Source organism: Bicyclus anynana, chromosome 5, assembly GCF_947172395.1.
Source record: "Bicyclus anynana chromosome 5, ilBicAnyn1.1, whole genome shotgun sequence".
Taxonomy (NCBI): domain Eukaryota; kingdom Metazoa; phylum Arthropoda; class Insecta; order Lepidoptera; family Nymphalidae; genus Bicyclus; species Bicyclus anynana.
The window spans coordinates 5,324,303-5,345,039 of record NC_069087.1 but is presented as its reverse complement, the minus strand read 5'-3'; the positions used below and the strand labels follow the sequence as shown (position 1 = coordinate 5,345,039).

Sequence of the window (20,737 nt, the reverse complement as noted above, 5' to 3'; positions counted from 1 at the left end):
GGTACGACCAACACTACATTTTCCGGTGCGGGGTCACCATTCCAACACCTACATCGGCTCTTCGAACTATGTGCTCTGTGATTGCCACTTCAGCTTCGCGAATCGCTGAGCTATGTCAGTGACTTTGGTTCTTTATTCTCAGAAATAGCGTCAGATAAATTTCATTATCACAAAGCATAAAAGTATTTTCTTGTTATATTTATAAATCCCACTGAAACTTCTTATGAGGTCTAAAGATATAGCTAATAAGTGCGTTAAATATTGGATATATTTAACGCACTTATTAGCTACTAGCTGACGCCGCGCGGTTTCACCCGCGTGGTTCCCGTTCCCGTAAGAATACGGAGAAAATTTAAGCCTATAGCCTTCCTCGATAAATGAGCTATCTAACACTGAAATAATTTTTCAAATCGGATCAGTAGTTTCTGAGATAAGCGCGTTCAATCAAACAAACAAACTCTAACTTTATAATATTAGTATAGATATCTCGTTTTCGCATTGGTCATTCCACAATGTGGTGATGTGGTACTTAATAAAATCGTATAAAATTTGAAAATGCGCTAGTGTATATTCAGTTCATAAATTATAATTGTAAAAAAAAATAACGCACACGCTCTCTTGAAAATTTAATATACATACTCGTGTACTCAGTACAGTATTAAAGAAATGAAAAATCAAAACCGGTGTGTACTGTGTAAGTATTTTCTCAAATAACCAGTTGAGAGAATACCTGGAAATGTTGCCGCTCAACGTTTGCAGGTACTCTCTCAACTAGTTATATGAGAAAATACGTGCTTAAAGAAGATTTCTATATAAGTTCTAGGTAATATTATTAGATTATTTATATATTTCCTTCCTCGACTCCGAGGCAAAGCGTATTTCCAAGGAAGGTGATTATGTTTAAATTGTGAGTTATTACTTGGAATGTATTGAATCTTACCATATGAGCTTATCTATATTTTCATGCAACTTGTCTGAAGTCTAGAGTAGGTATGCTTTCATCATCATCATCATATCAGCCGATGGACGTCCACTGCAGGACATAGGCCTTTTGTAGGGACTTCCAAACGTCACGATACTGAGCCACTTGCATTCAGCGAATCCCTGCGACTCGCTTGATGTCGTCAGTCCACCTGGTGAGGGGTAGACCAACACTGCACTTTCTAGTGAGGGGTCGCCATTCCGCTCTTTGGGACTCCAACGTCCATCGGCTCTTCGAACTATGTGCCCCGCCCATTGCCACTTGAGCTTCGCAACTCGTTGAGCTATGTCGGTGACTTTGGTTCTTCTGCGGATCTTCTCATTTCCGATTCAATCATCTCATGAACTCAAAAGTCATGAGGACAATTTTCAAAAAAATATATATTTGCCTAATAACTTGTAGGCCCCTAAAAAAATACTTTGAAATCATTGAAATATACTTCAAAGTTATATGAACAAAATATAGGAAATGAACTAGAGAGATTCTAGCAAACTTTCATTTGAAGAGAAATACATTCTAACGTAATTATTTAATGCGCAGAGCTATAAGTTCTTTACTTGTTGAAGTATCTAATAATATGTAACCTATTGTCGGGAGGTATTCGCTTCGGGAATTTAATCTAACATTGAACGACCTTCAATAAAGTTTTATTAGATAACATTGTACTTACGTAAAGAAATGAACCAAAATCCCTGAACCAAACACCTTTGTTAATTAATTCGGGAGATGATTTGATGATTTATTATACCGTACGTCTGGTGGGAAACAAGGTTTTATTTAACATCCATTTTTCACCCGATTTTGCTTATATTCTGCCTCAATTCTATTATTATTGCCTGAAAGTTGGTTAGTAATTACTTTATATTAACTTCACTTGTAACTAATGTATGTAAGAAAATCAAATCTTGGAATCTTAATTTGACCCACTTCCCGGTCTTCGATTAGGATGAAATTTTGCACACGCTCTGAGTTCTGATGACAATACATGACTACCTAAGAAACGTCATTACAAATCCATTAAGGCGGCCTCCCCAATTACTTGTTACTATGCATGTAAGAAAATCTTGGAATCTTAATTTGACCCACTTCCTGGTCTTCGATTAGGATGAAATTTTGCACACGCTCTGAGTTCTGAGGATAATAAATGACTACCTAAGAAACGTCATTACAAATCCAATATGGCGGCCTGCCCAAGATGGCGGACTGGCTGTCCGATATGGATATCAAATAAAAGGGATGATATGGATATCAAATGGAAGGGTTTGCTAACAGAAATACGAAAAAAATTGTTTAGTGCGTGCGTGTTTTTTAAACTATTTTCAAGTTAATATTTCAAGTAATTAATATTAATAAGTTAAGGTATAAATTATCGTTTTACGAATATCATTCAATCGTAGTTTAAGACCTCTTAAATTAATTACAAATTACCTATACATGAGTGATCCTTCAAACTAATATATAGTTCAATACTATATTTAATATACTATATTTATAGTTCAATACTGTATTTCTTATGATTTCTCCCGTTTTTATTCTTAACTAGTCAGCCGTTGACTACAATATCACTTGATGGTAAGTGATAATGCAATCTAAGCTGAAAGCGGGCTAACTTCTTAGGAGGAGGATGAAAATCCACACCCCTTTCGGTGTGCCGTGGTGTGCATGTGTGTGTGTGTGTGTGTTTGTGTGGTGTGTATCGCTTAGCGGTACGTCTTTGTTGGTAGGGTGGTAACTAGCTATAGCCGAAGCCTCCCACCAGCCAGACCTGGACCAATATTATAAAAACCCCAATCGACCCAGTCGGGGATCGAACTCAGGACCTCTGTTTTGTAAATCCACCGCGCATACCACTGCGCCACGGAGGCCGGAGGCTTATCAGAATTGATGTGTTTCGTAGAGCAGCGCATTGTAAGAGCACTAGTCGATAACCGCAACTTTATCCAGGCTTTAATTATCTATTTTACTACCTGTCGGGTTGAATTTTAAAAAAGCCCATTATCTAAACCCAGTTTAATTAATTCATACATTTACGAGTCGGTACAAGTACCTTAATCAATATTTCAGTCTGTCAGTTACATAATCCTACTTGAGAGCGCCTTAAGGCGCCATTCAACTTTTACATGTTTTCTTGTAATTTGTAAAAAGTTCTTAACGAATAAAAGATTAAGACAATTACGCAAAAAATTATAACATTTTTGAAAATTACTTTTAAAGTTTGCTTGACCGCTGAACGTCGATTAAAGTTTGTTATTCAATCACAGCTCAGGTTTTCCTAGAGATTTTGAAAAAACCTGTCAAATTAATGTCAAATCCTTAAGAAAACTATTAGTTTGACACAGATAATGCAATGAATTTGATGTCAAACGGATCCGGCCAAGTTGCGCAAATGCACCTTCAAAAAGTAATTTAGTTAATTTAGCCAATGTAGATTTATCTGAAAATTGGCCTTATAAGATCTCCTTATATATTCTTATTTATGGCCAATTTTCAGCTTTGTATCGTTTGAATTTTTTGGGCCCAACAAGTAATATAACCAACGTAGATTTATCTGAAAGTTGGCCTCAAGAGATCTTCTTAAATGTTCTCATTTATGGCAAATTATCAGCTTTGTATCTTTATATGTTGTGGAGACTGGGTTTATACGTGTTCACAATAATATTTTCTTGTCGCAGAATGTCACGCAAGGCACGGGAAAGTTACACCATACGTCACTTGCTGCAGTTACCCAACGCACGGTCATCGCCGGCTCCACACCCTCCCGCACCGTCCATCAAGGTAAGCATTACTGTCCACTGCAGGTAGGGTTGTCAACAAAATTTTTAGTTATGCTAAATATACATATAGTTAGTTTAAAGACACTTGAACTTAAAGAAAATATAGTATTTTATGGAATAAGCGAATAATACTGGTTGCCGAAGATATTATTTATATAAGTATTTGTTATCTATTCATTATTTATAAAAACTATATTTGCAGTTCTTGAATTTTCCTCAAATTATTGTCTGTAAATAAGATTACCACATACTTTTTTTCATTTATTTAGAAAGAGAAATTTATTTATTCGGTCAGTAAAACTTAAAACTAAACTAAACTACAAAAAAAACACACTATTGCATCTGTTGAAAATGAATGGTTATAAAGCTGTAAAATGAAAGAATTTTTTGTAAGATTTTAATAATGTTTTTCATTATTAAAATATTTTTGGTACTATATATTTTTCAACAATATACAGCATACAGGCCCGAAACATAGTACAATACTATATAATTAAAGTACGGTTGGCAACCCTAACTGAAGGGTACAGCACCGCTGTTCTGTTACGATGTTTATACATATAACTCGACAGTGCTAGTCTCGGATTCATTTTTATCTCTCTTTGTCTAACACGATACAATAGATAGAGAGAGCGATTTACCCATATTAGAATAGCGTGTCATATTTCGTCAAATGTAAATTTTTATCAATTAGTTGAATAAAATACAAAATAGAAATTATTAAAATATTGCAATTAATTAATTGGCTGAGGACGAAGATAATCCTAATTATGGATTATCTTTATCCTGTTTGTTTTTTGTTTGATTTTCCACTAAGTAATTAATTAATTACTTAACGAAAAAACTCTTAATGATGCTCGTGGAATTTATTTTAAGATATTAGCCAAGTTTGAACATCACGCACAAAAACAACAAAGATATTATTCCTCAACCAATTTAAGATTATTCTGTGATAACTAGGTAGATAAACACAAACAAAATTCGATTAAAATCAACAAAGCCGTTTCCGAGAAACAAGAAGCTTTTTGACGGAAGCGTGGCACAGTGGGTAGTGACCCTGCTTTCTGCATCCACGGCCGTGGGTTCGATTCCCACAGCTGGAAAATATTTGTGTGATGAACATGGGTGTTTTCCAGTGTCTGTGTGTATTTATACATTATATAAGTGTTTATATGTAGTATATAAATGTATATGAATACTATAATATCAAATATCTTAGTACCCATAACACAAGCTACTCTGTATGCTTACTTTGGGGCTAGATAGTGAAGTGTATTGTTTAAGTATATTTATTTAAATATATTATTGTTTAAGAATTATATTTATTATAATAATTATCTTAACTAATATTACGAGTAGAGGTAAAGTTTGTGAGTTTGAGATGTTGTAGGCAGTGACACTTCATACATGCATTAAAGTACCTACTGCATACTCTAAGAGTTGTCTTCTTAGTGTTTATTAAGTACAGATTTTTCCAGTTTGCTCAATTTTATTACTAGTGCATACCCTGATCGACAACCCCATGCACGCCACTGTTGTACTTGATCTAATTTATTCTGATTTTAAAATTCGTTTACTAACAGAAACATACGTACCTATTAGTTTTTAAAACATAGCTCACACAAAATTCCGTTCCCGTGGGAAGGATAAAATATAAGCTCCAGCCAAAGATTTTAAACTATAGATATGTCACTAGTGCGTCGAAACTGAGACAAATTGTCTTAATTTCATTTAGTCGCATAGTAAGCAACGTAAGTTTGGAGTTTGGACTGCGCTGTCCAGTTTGCTTTGGAAGGTGACAAGGGTTAATTGTCGAAGTATAAAAATTGTCCGAATATTTATATTTATTGAGGATTTTATAAGAATGTCTCCAGTTGCCTATAGTTTCATGGCAACCCTTCGTTTGATTTTTGACGGTGTTTTTCAAAGATTTACCATATAGCTGAGTGACCGGCGATTGGAGATATGATTTCTCTTATTATTTCAAGTAAACTATTGAAAATACCCTATATATGGATGGCAAAGGGTAGTGACCTTTGTAATAGCTCCACTCTAAGCTAAGGAAATCATGGGTTCGATCCCCGCTTTTTTAAAATCTTTACGACTTTTTTTTTCAATAAAAAACAATTCACAATTAAAGTAAAAATCTAAGAATCAAGAGTTCTCGATGTTATTTAATAATTTGGTAGCGAAATATTTAAGGATTTTACATACTAAACATAATGAGAGGTTCGAAGTGGAGAGGTTGTTTCTTGTCTGGAAACTCACCTTACTCTACAAAGTTACGCAATACGCTAACAGAGGGCGAGTGCTTAGGAGGGTAGAGGGAGTGCGTTCTTGTCGAGGTTCTTAATGCTGCGAATAGATGGCGTTTACTATTTTTTTATTAATAGCCATAGAATAGCCATAGTGTGGAGATGCAACGCATCTAAATTTAAAAAATTTAAAATTATCTGTCGTTTTTTGAAGGAGATGAGGTAAACTCACAATTTTGTATTGCGAATTAAATATGTTCAACTCTCAATTTTGTGTAGCTAGTGTAAGGACAAACAATATTATAATATATAATTTATTAGTGTTCCTCCTTAGTGTACCTTGTTGGTATTCGTTTTCGATGGCATGTGAGTGTATCTCATTCACCTTAAAAAACAGACAATCACTTTTGTTGGTGAACTTCGGTGCGATACAAATCCATATTGTCAGTACAGTTGAAGTACTTTGATCTGAGGTATGGTTCTTTGAGCCGTGATAGCCCAGTGGATATGATCTCTGCCTCTGATTCTGGAGGGCCTAGGTTCGAATCCGGTTCGGGGCATGCACCTCCAACTTTTCAGTTGTGTGCATTTTAAGAAATTAAATATCACATGTCTCAAATGGTGAAGGAAAACATCGTGAGGAAACCTGCACACCAGAGAATTATCTTAATTCTCTGCGTGTGTGTGGTCTGCCAATCCGTATTGGGCCAGCGTGGTGGACTATTGGCCTACCCCACTCATTCTGAGAGGAGACTCGAGCTCAGCAGTGAGCCTAATATGGGTTGATAATGTTGATGATGATGATGGTCCTTTATTGGATTATTAAAATAGGCTGATAATGATTGGCGATGGTTCACAGGTGATCCATTTGCTACTCGTATTTCTATCGTATAAAAAAAATACTTCTGAAAGGTAGACAGAAATTTCTGAAATGCTACAGTTTAAATTAAATCGATAAAGTGAACGTTAGTTAGCCGTAGCAATGCTCCCCATGATCGCATTTTTCGGAAAACTATTCGAATTGGGGCCTCTCAGTATTTATTTACGCAGCAACCGTTATTTGCCCGAAGATGGCTTTGATCCTGCGATGGCCGTGCAAACATACTATTGACCTTCCATTAAATGTTTGTACACGATCATAATGAGGATATTGCCAAGGTTTTTTAATAGACTATCGAATGAATATCGTCATCTGCCAAGAAATCTATACTAATATTATAAAGCTGAAGAGTTTGTTTGTTTGATTGAACGCGCTAATCAGGAACTACTGGTCCGATTTGGAAAATTTTTTCAGTGTTAGATAGCCCATTTATTAAGGAAGGGAATAGGCTATAAATTATGCCCGTATTTCTACGAGGACGGGAAACACGCGAGTAAAACCGCGCAGCGTCAGCTAGACCTTGATAAAAGTCTTGCCTGGCTTGACTTAAACTTTAAAAAATGATCTGTCTGTCTTTTTAAGATACAACGGTTTACGTAAATTAAATGAGCACTTTACTTCATTTAATTTACGCAACTTTACAATGCGCGTTGCCTGACACGCACTTGGCCGTTTTTTTTTATAACACAAATAACCCAACACTAAGAACCCATTGAGGTTCTTAGTGTTGGGTTATTTGTGTTCTACATTATTCTTCTTTAATCGCTCCAGTTAATACTAATTAAAACTAATTTAGTTCCATGATAGACCTATAGACATTTTTCACTTTTTCTCTATAATTATATTTGAAGGCAGGTCCATATATTTCTTACAGAAAAAGGGGTTTCTTTTCACGTCCCGCCGTCTGTTGGGCACCCTTTGTCCGGCTCGTTTTGTCTACATTACAGAGTCCTGTAAGAATTAATGTCCTTACAAGGGTAAATCTTTGCTTTATCCCGGATTGATGCGCATTTCTTACATAGTTTGCGTAGTTTATACGATTTCAAAAGAACTTGTCAAAGGGGTAATTTTATTGTGTTTTTATTTACGTTGCTTGGAATGCTGTGTAAATTTATTTTTGTGTGTAAGTTAACAAATGTGACGCCGTAACATAAATATATTCACATTAAATTCAGCCGTTGGATAGCTTAGCCGTACTGTTTACCTTTGTCAAAACGAAGCAATTACCTACAAAAATATCTTTTTATCAAATGTTGTGTTAGATAGTAGAATATCAATTATAATGTCGCTTATAACAAAAAATGTATATACCTACGTAAACATCAATTAATGATATTGCAAAATATTGCAAATTAATGAAATTTTGTCACCTATTCGTATATTGCATAAATTAAAGTATCGAAAAATAAATTAAAAATTTTTACTTGATAATATCCCTTATGATAGGTACTGAATCCTCAATTGCTCCATAACAAAGAGGCTGGATACAAAGCCTAAAAGTCCCCGTAGAAAATTGTTCTACGGGGGTTGGACATAGAAAATAGTTCTACAGGAATTGGGTATAGAAAATAGTTCTAAGGGGATTTAGCATAGAAAAAAATTTCTACGGGAATTGGGCATATAAATTAGTTCTACGGGGATTTGGCATAGACAACTGTTATACGTGGATTTGGCATAGAAAATAGTTCTACGGGGATTTGGGCATAGAAAATTCTCCTACTGGGATTGGACATAGAAAATAGTTCTACGGGGATTCGGCATAGAAAATAGTTCTACGGGGATTGGGCATAGAAAATAGTTCTACGGGGATTGGACATAGAAAATACTACGGGGACTGGGCATAGAAAATAGTTCTACGGGGATTGGACATAGAAAGTAGTTCTACGGGGATTGGGTATAGAAAATAGTTCTACGGGGATTGGGTATAGAAAATAGTTCTCCGGGGATTGGGCAGTATAGTCTTGTCTACTCGTACTAAAAATACTTGGACAAAAACAGGAATATTGTTCATAATAAAAAAATCAGCAAATATTAAAAAAAATATTAATTAATGTAAGGTGATTACAAAAACATCCATAACTAACTTCCTGCTAACAACTTAGTTCGGTAGCGTGTAATCACCGAGTGAGGGGCATTTAAGTCTATATATTTTTCGTTAATCTGGAGAGTGTTAAGTGATTAAGCGCTCAGCGGGCGGTCGGCCGGTCTTTTATACGACGATTTGTTAAACAGTTGCACTCAGGAAGGTTGTATAGTGATGGCTGGTCATTTGTCGATATTATGATACCGATTTCAAAAAAAGAGGTTCTATAGTGCTATACCCATAGAGATTCTGTCAAATACTATAGATATGATGTGAAAACCCTTTACGGTTTATTTTGAAAATTAATTCTCTTAATTAATTCACTAGTAGAAGTTTGCGTGTATGTAAACAATTTGGTCCTGGGTAAATATCTTGATTTTTTCCTAATTTTTGTTTTTAATTGTTTTCAGGTAAATACATATTTTTTCATCTGAAATTAATTTTACATGGGCGGCAGACGTTGAGTGTGGTAAGTTCATGATAATTTTATGTGTTATATTATATATATCAATTTAATGTAGTACTCTATACACCTGTTATTTATCATTTATCACGTCATAACAATTGTATGAAGACGTAAGAGTAAAAAGAAATTCGGGCATAGGTGTTCTTTTCAAATTCGGAGTATCGTTTATCTATTTTATTAAAGAGGAAAACATAAAGGCTCTTTAATTAAAAATATTAATAAAGATTGATTGATTAAAATAACCACGGACACCCGGAAATTCGACTCATTTAGATTTAGGTTTTTTATCCGTAAAACGTCGTGAAAAATATGTTACGTCAATTTCAATGCCATTCTTTGCCAATTTTCATCAAGATTGGTCCAGCAACCAACCTAAATATAGGTGACATACAAATTCACTTTCACAGTTATAATATTAGTACAATATCGAATTATCGATACACTGCGACCGACGGTCAAGCTCTACCGGAACTAATACGTTATGTCGGCAATATTTCTTCCTACACCGCCCGCGCCACTTCGCGCCTCTAGCCTGTAATTTACTGACGACCATCGTATATACGTTCTCAGGATTGAAACATATTAAAGACTAATTGTTATTTATTGAATTTTCCTTAATTCGGGAAATACTTATAAATTCTCAGTAGGCATTTGTATTTTATCAACATCGACACGTCAAGCTTTTTGAATGGTCCAGTGCCGCCTTTAATCAACTGTTAACAATACGACACAATTTGCTGTCTACCAACACTGCGATTTCAGGTATAAGTATATAATCCAGACTGTTGAGATCACAGTTCTTCAAAATATGTGATAGGCCATGTTGTGACTCGTCGAACGATATCGGCAACTGTAGGTATTTTATGTGGAGATCACCAAATCATCAACAGCCTGTATCCGTCCACAGCTGGACATAGGCCTTTCCGAGAGCGTGCCACCAGTCACAATCCTCTACCTTTTTCATCCAGCCACTAACCACTACTTCTTAATGTCTTCGACCATCTAGCGGGAGGGAATCCTACACTGCGCTTGCTGATGTGGACATACATAAAGCTTATTCCCATTTATGATTTGCTTTAAACAGCGTTTTATCTTATCAGAAGACAGGGAATTAAACCAGCTCCCATGCCAGTATCTACCGGCTTGCATAGTAGCTACAGACCTCCCAAAGAACAACTGTTTTGATCCAATCAAATGTAAGGATACTCCGAGCAACATTTCAAACAAAAATAAATAAAACGATGGTAGACAAACACAAATATATACAAACAGACACGTCAAGCTTATTTAAGCCGGGGGTAAAAATGAATCTAAATACTGAAAAAAATATAAGAAAAACGACAAAGAATTAAAGATAAAGCAATCGTTTACCCGAACCCATAAACAAGACGTCTCCATGAGTTAGGTCCGCGTTTAGTACGCTATTGCTCCCGCGTGTCCAATTCTTGAGATAATCCTGCCATGTGCGGCGCACGGCACGCTATCACTGATTGCCAATACTTCCTACGTGAACATGTGTAAGAGAAATTTATTAGCCATTTCACGTATTAATACAGTATCCTAAATCTTTAAGACGTTGTATATTATGAATGTTGATATTTCTTAGTATTTTGTTACATATTTAACTATTTTCTTTTTTTATGCGTTATTTTCTTTTATATATTACTTCTGTACACCCTAGCCTATATCTTTATAATTTTTATTTCTCTTCCAGGCAACCTAACGAAGAAACTAATGTTTCTTCGTTAGGTTGCCTGGAAGAGGCCGCCTATTGTGCATTTTCTTTCTTTCCATTATTTTTCTGTATCGTATGTTGTTGTGTGGTGTGGTGGTGTTTTCATTTCATTTAATTTCATTTCATTTAATTTCATATTAAATATATGGATATTTCGGCAAAGAAATATAATGAATAAATAATTATAATGAAAAGCCTCTAATTTTGACGGCCTCCGTGGCGCAATGGTATACGCAGTGAATTTACAAGACGGAGGTCTTGGGTTCGTTCCTCGGCGGGGCTGATTGAAGTTTTCTTAATTGGTTCAGGTCTGGCTGGTGGGACACTTCGGCCGTGGCTAGTTACAACCATTCCGACAAAGACGTACGGTCAAGCGATTTAGCGTTCCGATACGATGTCGTTTAGAAACAGAAAGGGGTGTGGATTTTCATACTACTCCTAACAAGTTAGCCCGCTTCCATCTCAGATTGCATCATCACTTACACATCAGATGAAGTTGTAGTCAAGGGCTACTTGTAAAAAATGAAAAAAAAAACAAAACCTATGTTTAATATGGCCTTGTTTCATTATGTACATACTTTATGTTTTAAGTATGTTTAAAATGCAATGAAAGCTAGTCGGAATAGAGAATTTCACTTTTAGACTTAGGCCCAGGAACAAAATATTTATTCATGACCTCATGCTCAATCCATGCCCAATCTTTGAGTATATGACATTCACGGCGAATCGGACAAAATTATGAACATAGCAAACCATGGAGGGTCGTTTTCCTTTCAAGCAATGTTTGAAGCGTCCAATAGTAGATAATAAATATGCCCCCTGTAACTTATCCTACAACGGTACCAATTTTAAGGGTTGATTTTAAATATATTTCTTTGTCTATTTTGTAAAAATAGGCTCTTAAGTTTGTTTCTTCAATCTACCTCATAAAATTAGGTTCGTCTTATTATCCACATCGAGCTCCCTGTTTAGCTTTTTGGTTGTAATGGGCCGTTACGCGAAATTCTTCTTAACCGAGGGTTAACAGGATCTTCAGATATTTATAATTTAACAATATATCATAAAGTTCTTGTGACATTTTGTCTTGGAGCAGCCTGCAAGACGTGACCCTCCACCGCAGAATGCCAACCACCTAACGAGTTTTTGAAAGCGCCCCCTACTACGAAACCATCTTAAAGGGATTTGCACTTTGTAAGTAAATTGTTGTCTTGTAACGGATACATCCGAGTATTTTAAACGAATTTTAAGGAAGTACGAAGGATGTACCTTTCTTTGATTTGTTAAAATATACCTATATAACAGATAATTGTTTTTCTTTTAGCAATAGCTTTTACACAATTAAAAATATACTTGTTTCATATAAGTATCACTGCTTTTTTATAGAAAACTAAAGGACTCCTTCGACTTTGTCGTCGTTTGTTTCATGCCCTTTTTAGTGTCTAGCAGATCACCCGTGAGAATCAATGAGTCTATGTTACATGCTGATGATATAGCTTTCTAATGGTGAAAGAATTTTAAAACCGGTCGAGAAACTCTTGAACCTACTACCTCCGAATTGAAGGCAGAGGTTATATTCACTGAGCATTGCATACAATGCATTGTCATTATTGCTTAGATTCGATCTAAATTTTAAGAACTTACAACCAAAGATCTACATACAACAACAAACAGTATAGCATTGTTTCGCTATTCACATCCCAAAGATAAGCAAAACATGTATTCATTATTACTCAAGTCGACCGTCGCTTCACCAAATCCGCTGATGATCCGTCCATTAAGTATTCATCTCGCGACATTAGAGGCAGCGTTATTAAAACCACCTGTAAATCCCACACTCCTGTACATAGCGAGTTGTCGACCCACCACACGTACGGGGGGTCGGTCCCTTCCGCCCTTGTGACTTTTGTCTCGAATCTCGGCTCACGTCTTGGACATCGGGGACACGTCTTTCGGAATTAATAATAAGCCAAGAAGCCGGCTGCGGTTTGGGCCGCAATGTGCTGAAATTTCCAACCCTCATTACTGGTCCTCAGCACTCACCGCGCGCTCCCAAAGTTTCGGCGTTCGCGCCCGCGTTCAAGTCTTGTTTATTGGTGTTGCCGATGCCAGCATCTTGCGCGTTTTAATGGCCGAATTAGGGACGTTCTTACTGTCTTTGATTTGAGAAAGCAGTTGTTACAACATTACATAAATACTTATATTTCTATTTATAAAAATCTTTATGGAGTTTATGGAGTTTACTCCTTAAGATTTGTCAAATATAGCCCCCGGTATGAAAAATATGGGCAGTAAAATTCGATGAACGAATTCAGCGTTACGTTTTTTCTGCGCAACCTATTCTACGCACCTTTCACCGTACGCTGCTGCCAACAGCAGTGCACACTGTTGGTGGGCACCGCGGCCGCCGCCGCTGCTCCTCGGTTGCGCACCTTTCACTTTTCAGGTGCAAGTATCGTATCGTAACTATCACTATCAATTATCAATAATGAAGACCGTCACTGACACTGAAAGTGCTCTAAGTGGCATGGGTATGCAACTTCTCAACTATGGAGGAAAAACCCGATTTTTCATTACCCGATCAAGAACTTGAATCGAGAAATTTGTGAGTCTTAGCCAAACGAACTTAATCTAAAAACATGTAATCCTTTTAAAAATGAAAAGAGAAGCATTATTTTTTTAAATATAAAAAAAAAAACATTGGACTCTATCTCTCTCTATATAATCTCTACTTGGCATATTCAAATAAAGGTCTAACAACATTGTTAACAAGTATCAACCCGTTGTCAAAGGGTTCGTTGGCAATCTTGTATGCCTCGGGTGTATCGAGGTATTGGGAACATCCAATCTCAGTACTCTACTGGTACAAGTTGACATTTTGTGTCTTTGTACTTTGTATCTTGATAGTAGGTACGGTACACAATACATGGTTTTACACACAAAATTAATAAATTTAAAAAAATTTTAATAGTGTTTTGTATTAACATTGTTAAAAATTAAAAAAAGGACATTTAAATAAATAAAGAAAAGAAAACCTGGAACCTGTTTCTTTCATTCGTAGTTTCGAAAACTCCGTACTACAATCTAAATCTAAATCTAGTACAGTCTAAAAAATACCACACTAACAGTTTGGTACGGTAATGGTTACGGTAATTATGATGTTGACTGAAAATAAGAAATATGTTTGAAAATAGTTATTTGTTCAACAAGTGAGCAAAGTTTGTATTTGTTTGTCAAGTGCCGAGTTTGAATCCCGAACATGCGAAGGATTCTATAGTTGAATCTAATTCTAGGTTAGAACCCTGACCGTAGTGAGACATTCAAAGGCACAAGAGACAAATACTTTGCTCTCGTGTGATACATGCAACTTTTCACCTCAATAGCGAAAACATACAAAACGTGAGTGTAAAAATCTAGAGTTGCCGGTAATAAGTTAAATTCGCTGTCAATTACTTGGTTTAATTCAATCGGAGTTAAATTTTCACTTGTATCACTAATTTTTTAAACTTTTCACTTTTACGACAATTGCATAATACAAAATTTATTAAAAAAAAATTATCACTTTTGTTTTTTTCGCTATTTTTTCAATTTATTTAAACGAAAGTTCACGAAAGTTATTTAAACAAATAATACCTATATATCTATAATGTCGAATTGTGTGTTCAGGAAATGTAAAAACTATATATACGAGTACATATATATAAAATGTAATTAAACACAAAATTGTGAAGTAGCCAAATTCGGATCACTTTTTGTGGTAATTTTGTAAGCACGTAACATAATATTTTTAACAGTGTAAAATCGGTATGTTTACCGTAGGTATTTATAATGGCAGTGATGGTCTGACATTTTTGATACTATGATTTTATAAAAATTCAATGAAGTTCTGTATTTTTAAGCTTATACAAAATTACGCAATTAAAACACTGTGCACTAAAATATAATACAGAAAGTGATTTGCCGTTTTCAGTAATTATTTTCATCAAATTTTAAACTTTGAATAAAATGTGTCGACCAAGATGTTACATCCTTTCAGATAAAATAGAGTAACGGGTTCTGAATAGTCGAAATTGTACACGAATATACCTTCAAAATATAAAATAATTTCAAAGTTGCTTTAAAAACATAAAGATGAACTGTTTGTATACGCAGTTCGTACTTTTCCTTTTCTTGTAGCTCAGGATGTTTCTTGAATACATTTTAAAGTAAAAGTTCAACTTGTATACTTATGTTTTCCGGAGCATGAAAGGTAAGTCATTTATTAAGACAGCCTATCCGGGGCGGATATTCATAATAATTTCACAAGGAGTGGGGTGAAAACATTTTCCCAAAATCAAAAGTTGCTTTCGAATTTCAATTACTTATTCGTTCGATGCGTGTGCTGCATGGGAGGGTACGTAGGAAATGAAATAACACTTAAATTTGATTTATAACACAAAATATTGTGTTATTATGAATAAGTCATTGTTTTCTTAACTAGATCGCGGCGTTTTGTAAGCAAATGTGTGTTTAAATTAAAATGCTTGATGAATGGGCGTTTCGTGTTTGCTTCACACGCAAATTGAATTGTGTACCAGGTGTTGAGTTGATTTATGTGGTGCTTTTTGTATTGAGAGGTTGACCTCGTAGGTGCAGTGGTGGTACACCTATGTAGTTTTACGATAGAAGTGAAGGGTCGTAGATTCTTATTTTGATCTTGAACAAATGTGGGATCTTTAAATGATAAGAATTCGGTACAAACTATCTGAATCTAAATTTTCACAGTTGTATTTATCCAAACAGCCAGTAACATCAACAGATTAAGATGACTTCGTCTTCTATATTAGTATGTTTCTTTGTGGTGTACAATGAAGTGTATTTCCTTTCTTTCTTTCAATTGAGAGGTTGACCTTTATGGCAGTGTAAGTGCTGTTGGTTTTGGAAGAGAGGGTTATTGGATTTTAAATCTGATCTTAGACCAATTTCGATTTATCCATCTATATCTTTATAGGTATACATGGATAAATCGTCGTCGTCGTTATCAACCCATATACGGCTCACTGCTGAGCTCGAGTCTCCTCTCAGAATGAGAGGGGTTAGGCCAATAGTCCACCACGCTGGCCCAATGCGGATTGGTAGACTTCGCGCAGAGAATTAAGAAATTCTCTGGTATGCAGGTTTCCTCACGATGTTTTCCTTCACCGATGAGACACGTGATATTTAATTTCTTAAAATGCACACAACTGAAAAGTTGGAGGTGCATGCCCCGGACCGGATTCGAACCCACACCCTCCGGAATCGGAGGCAGAGGTCATATCCACGGGGCTATCACGGCATAAATAGTACCACATGGATAAATAGTACTTTGTAACTAAACATTTTTAAAATAATCTTATCTGATTGTGAGGAAATAAACTGTACCTACTCTAGAAAACGATAACAGTTCATTCATCACCACCTCATTCAGTAAAGTTGTTTTTTTTTTGGTCTGAAATCCTTATACTTTATTTCGGGAACCTTCGACCTTCAAGCGATTGCATAACAAACTCCGTTCCGCCCAGAACGAATGCTCCCACAAAAACAGTACACGAAAGTTGGGCGTTCCAGCGGCGTCCTCCCGTGAATTTATACCGCTTGAGAACAAGAAAACAAAAGTGGAGCCGCGCCAAAGGTACATTATCTTAACAAAGTACAGCAATTAGGTACACGTTCCACATCTGACTACAATAATTTAAATATGATAAAACAAAGTGAGACGCCGAGGCGAAGAATAAGGCGGGCTCCTCTTAACTTATTTATAAATTCTTCCTGTGCTCGGGAGACGTAAGACGGAGGGCCGAGGCAACCCTTCCCTGTGTAATGCAATAAAAGGGGCACTCATATAAGTATCACCGCTTTACGCGTACTCCGATAAGGGCTAATCCTTTGCTCTTTGCGAACGAAACGATTTGTACTTTTTGTCGTGTTACTAACCTTTCCTTTTACCTTTTTTTTCACCCTTTATATTGGCAACCATGTAAACAATACTATTTATCACTTTAAATTGTAACTATGAATATAAATCCTTTTTTAAATACCCTCGAAAATTTATTGGTTTATTTATCCATTTTATCCGTTTTTCACTTTTTTTTTATTGGTTTGCTAAACTGGCACAATGACTTAACCTAACATATTAAAAATAGCTTTTACTCATCCTCATGTAATTGTGCCTACTTGAAGCAAACACAACATGCAGGAAAAAAGACAAACAAACATAGAAGATGAAGAAAAAAACAAATGTGAAGGAGTAATCGATCAATAACTAAATGTTATTGATAGATTACTTATTACAATCGTTAGGAAACCTAGTCACTTATTACAATCGTTTTGTAAAATTGGTATAAATTTTGCTGACATAATTATAATGTTTGAAATTGGAAAGCTATAAGAAGTGTTTGTACCTTAGCGGTAAGCTTTATGTCATTTAAACTTTGTTGAAACAAAGGTCCCCAAAATTACCACCTCATTGTTTAAAGTTCAAAGAATGATTGTACGGGTGGAGAACTTAGCGGTTATCTTTAACAAAAACAAAGTAAGCCGATTCGATACGCCACAATCCTTATGCCGCGTATCTGGGGGCCGTCTCAAAGCTATAAAATTACAGATCAAAACTCTATCGACCCTGGCCTTTATTCAAAGCCACCGGAGCGAACTATCAAAGAAACTCTTCTTAGGAGTTAGCGTCTTAGGGTTGACAAGTTTAGCAAGGGTTACGAGATGCGGGCGGTGGGGTTTTGAATGTAAATAGTGGTGCGTGGGTCTCATATGAATTAAATTTAAGTAATTAATGGGAGAGCCGCGGTGCGAGCCGGCCGTGCTATTTAGATGCTATCGCCTATTTGTTTTAATTGCTGCAATGAGATTAGCTGTAATTACGGAGTACCTTTTGCTGTGTAATCAGAAGCTGACTCGTTTAGTATTAGAAGGTTTATCTAAGATCACTGGATTCGGTTAATTAAATAACATATATGTGATTAATGTTTAAATTCTTTTTGGATTTTCAATTTAAGGTCTTTCAGATAAGGACGTGGATGAATTCTTAATCCATACCACCAATTTAAGAGATCTCAGTGAAAAAATTTGGATGAAACTTGGCACCTTAAATTAAAATAATTCATAGGTCTGTATCTACATTTTGCTTTTCAGTGTGACTGCACACACTCATTAAGATAAAGCACCAATAGCTTTCATTACCAATAGTTTTTCCCAATGGTATTCTTCATACTATCAGATCGGTCTTACTACAGCAAAATTGGAGGACGCTCTGAGTTATCATATCATATTAGATCTATGGAGACATTGTCCTGGGGTTAGCTAGTCTGGCTTGGATCCGACGTCCAAGATTTTAGTGCCTAATCAGGCAACAAATTTAGCACTGATTTTATTGACTTCAAGGAAATTCTCAGTTAGTGCCAGGGAACCCCGTACCAATAGCTTTTATTATTTGTAGATCGGACAGAGGAATGTTTATTAAAAAAACAATTTGCAGAGGCAAGCGTCTCTTATTAAATAATAAGTGTGTTATTGTTGTGTTTATGTATTATTTCTGTAAGTCAAGGGCTCTTGTACGTTCGTCGGAGCTTAAGGGACCAAGGAGGTCATTTATTAATTATGCCGAGCAGTGTGTGGCGAAGGGGTCGAAGTCAACAGCTGAAGAAAGGGCGGCCATATTTTAAGATGTCGCCGTCATCTGGGCAGGAATGCGTGGTTTGGGTTCGCTCTTAATTATTTATTACTGGCGTTACACTCGGCTTCGCTTGTTGACATTATGATTGTACCTTGGATTACTAGAGCTTTCTATTCATTTCGCTCCTCTAAATTGGAAGCTTTTAAAATTAATTGTAAAACAATTACACACACACGAATACGGTTCCGTTTAATCGTGCTTATAATAATGATAAAAAAATTCACCTTGGTTGAGTTTGTTGTGGGCTGTTCTCGAACCAAGGCGTTTTTGGAACCCTCGTAACTTTAATTTTAAGTTTTCGACTTTATTTACCACCATTAAATCATGACATAGGTAACTTGACATTTCAAAGGTGCTTGTAAACTAAGCATAATTGAAATAAATACATTTTTATATTAAACGTGACATACTTTAAATGCTGTATTACGACTGCAGAGAGCATTCAGGAAAAATACCAGTGTTACGTTTTAAAATAGTATTTCAACCCTCTACCCAAAACACAGATAAGAACTGATTGTATCTGTTTGGGCGACGGAGTAAGCTATGTTTGAACTTTCGCTGTTTGATCGAATCAGAAACGTGGATATACGCAGAAAACTAGTCACCAACTTAGCCCAGCAATTGGCTAAGCTGAAGTGGCAATAGGCAGTCATATAATTCGAAGAGCCGATGGTCCTTGGGGTCTCAAACGCAGAGTTGGACGACTCTCTAGCTCTAGGTGTACGATATCAACCGGGTAAGTGTTCATTTACATTTTAGCCACTGCTAACTGTTGCTGTCGGCAACGTTTCGGCGGCAGTCAACGGCAGTCGACTGCCGTTGACTGCAGTCGTCGGTAGCAGTTGCTACTCGTGTAAATGAACTCTTACAAGAAGCCGCTAGATGCGATAGCAGCTTGAAACCATGGTGTTTGGAGTCGATACAAGAGTTTTATATCCAATATCGGACGTCCATTGGCTGATCATTATGAGAATGATGATTATATGAATGTCGGGTAAATGTTACCCATCAGATTATTATGAATTAAAGCAACTATTATCTGGTTAATCTAATCAAATTTTAAAACTTTATAGGCCATAAAGAACACCTTGAAATTTCGCATTGACTCAATGACTTATAATTTTTTTCTTCAGTCGTATATTGAAGATGTTATTAATCCAACCTTTACTTGGAAGTTCACAAGTTACCGTGAACTTTTATGCTGTCGAGCTATATCAAGGTATAAAAGCATTAAAATTCAGTTATCAGTATTTTACATTTCGTCCATGCGAAACGCCACTGGCACAGTGTTAAATATTCAAAGAAACAGGACAAGGTTGGCTCGAGTCTCCCGGGGTCTCCGGAACCCTTAAGCCTCGGCCACATCATGCGTTCATGGTAATATTTAAACTAATAGTATTTTTTTTTTAATAAAACTTGACTTAATGTATTTCCGCTATTTCTATCACCAAATAGATTTCCTGTGTTTGTCTGAAGATCATGGTTATATTGTGTCTACTTACAGTAACATGTAATAGTTTAAGTAAACAATCAATCATTCCCTATTTCCCTACTCTTCCTTTTCTATTTTATATGGGAAAGCCGAAGTAAACCCGTTTCAATAAAAAAAAATCAAAGTCATAATCGGACCACTCAGTTAAAAGTTATGCGTATTCAATTCATACATAAAAAAATACGCGTCGAATTAAAAACCTTCCTCCGTTTTCTCGTTGGTTGAAAAACAACAAATAGCCTTTCGTTAGATAACATCTTGTTGTTGTTGTATTCTTAGAATGTGTGTCCTTTAAGATGTTTTGTGAAAAGCGATGGTTTTCTTTATACTATCCTATTGGTCTTCTTATAGGGAAATCGCAGGACACT

General features: G+C 35.9%; 1 protein-coding gene across 1 annotated transcript in view; it reads left to right on the top strand.

Moving 5' to 3' along the window:
• Nucleotides 1–20,737, top strand: part of LOC112055666 (uncharacterized) — a gene marked incomplete in the record, with an annotated part of 347,646 nt that overhangs the window by 12,350 nt on the left and 314,559 nt on the right. The window contains 1 exon segment of the mRNA XM_052881727.1: nucleotides 3,655–3,757. Coding sequence (XP_052737687.1) covers nucleotides 3,656–3,757 — 102 coding nt within the window.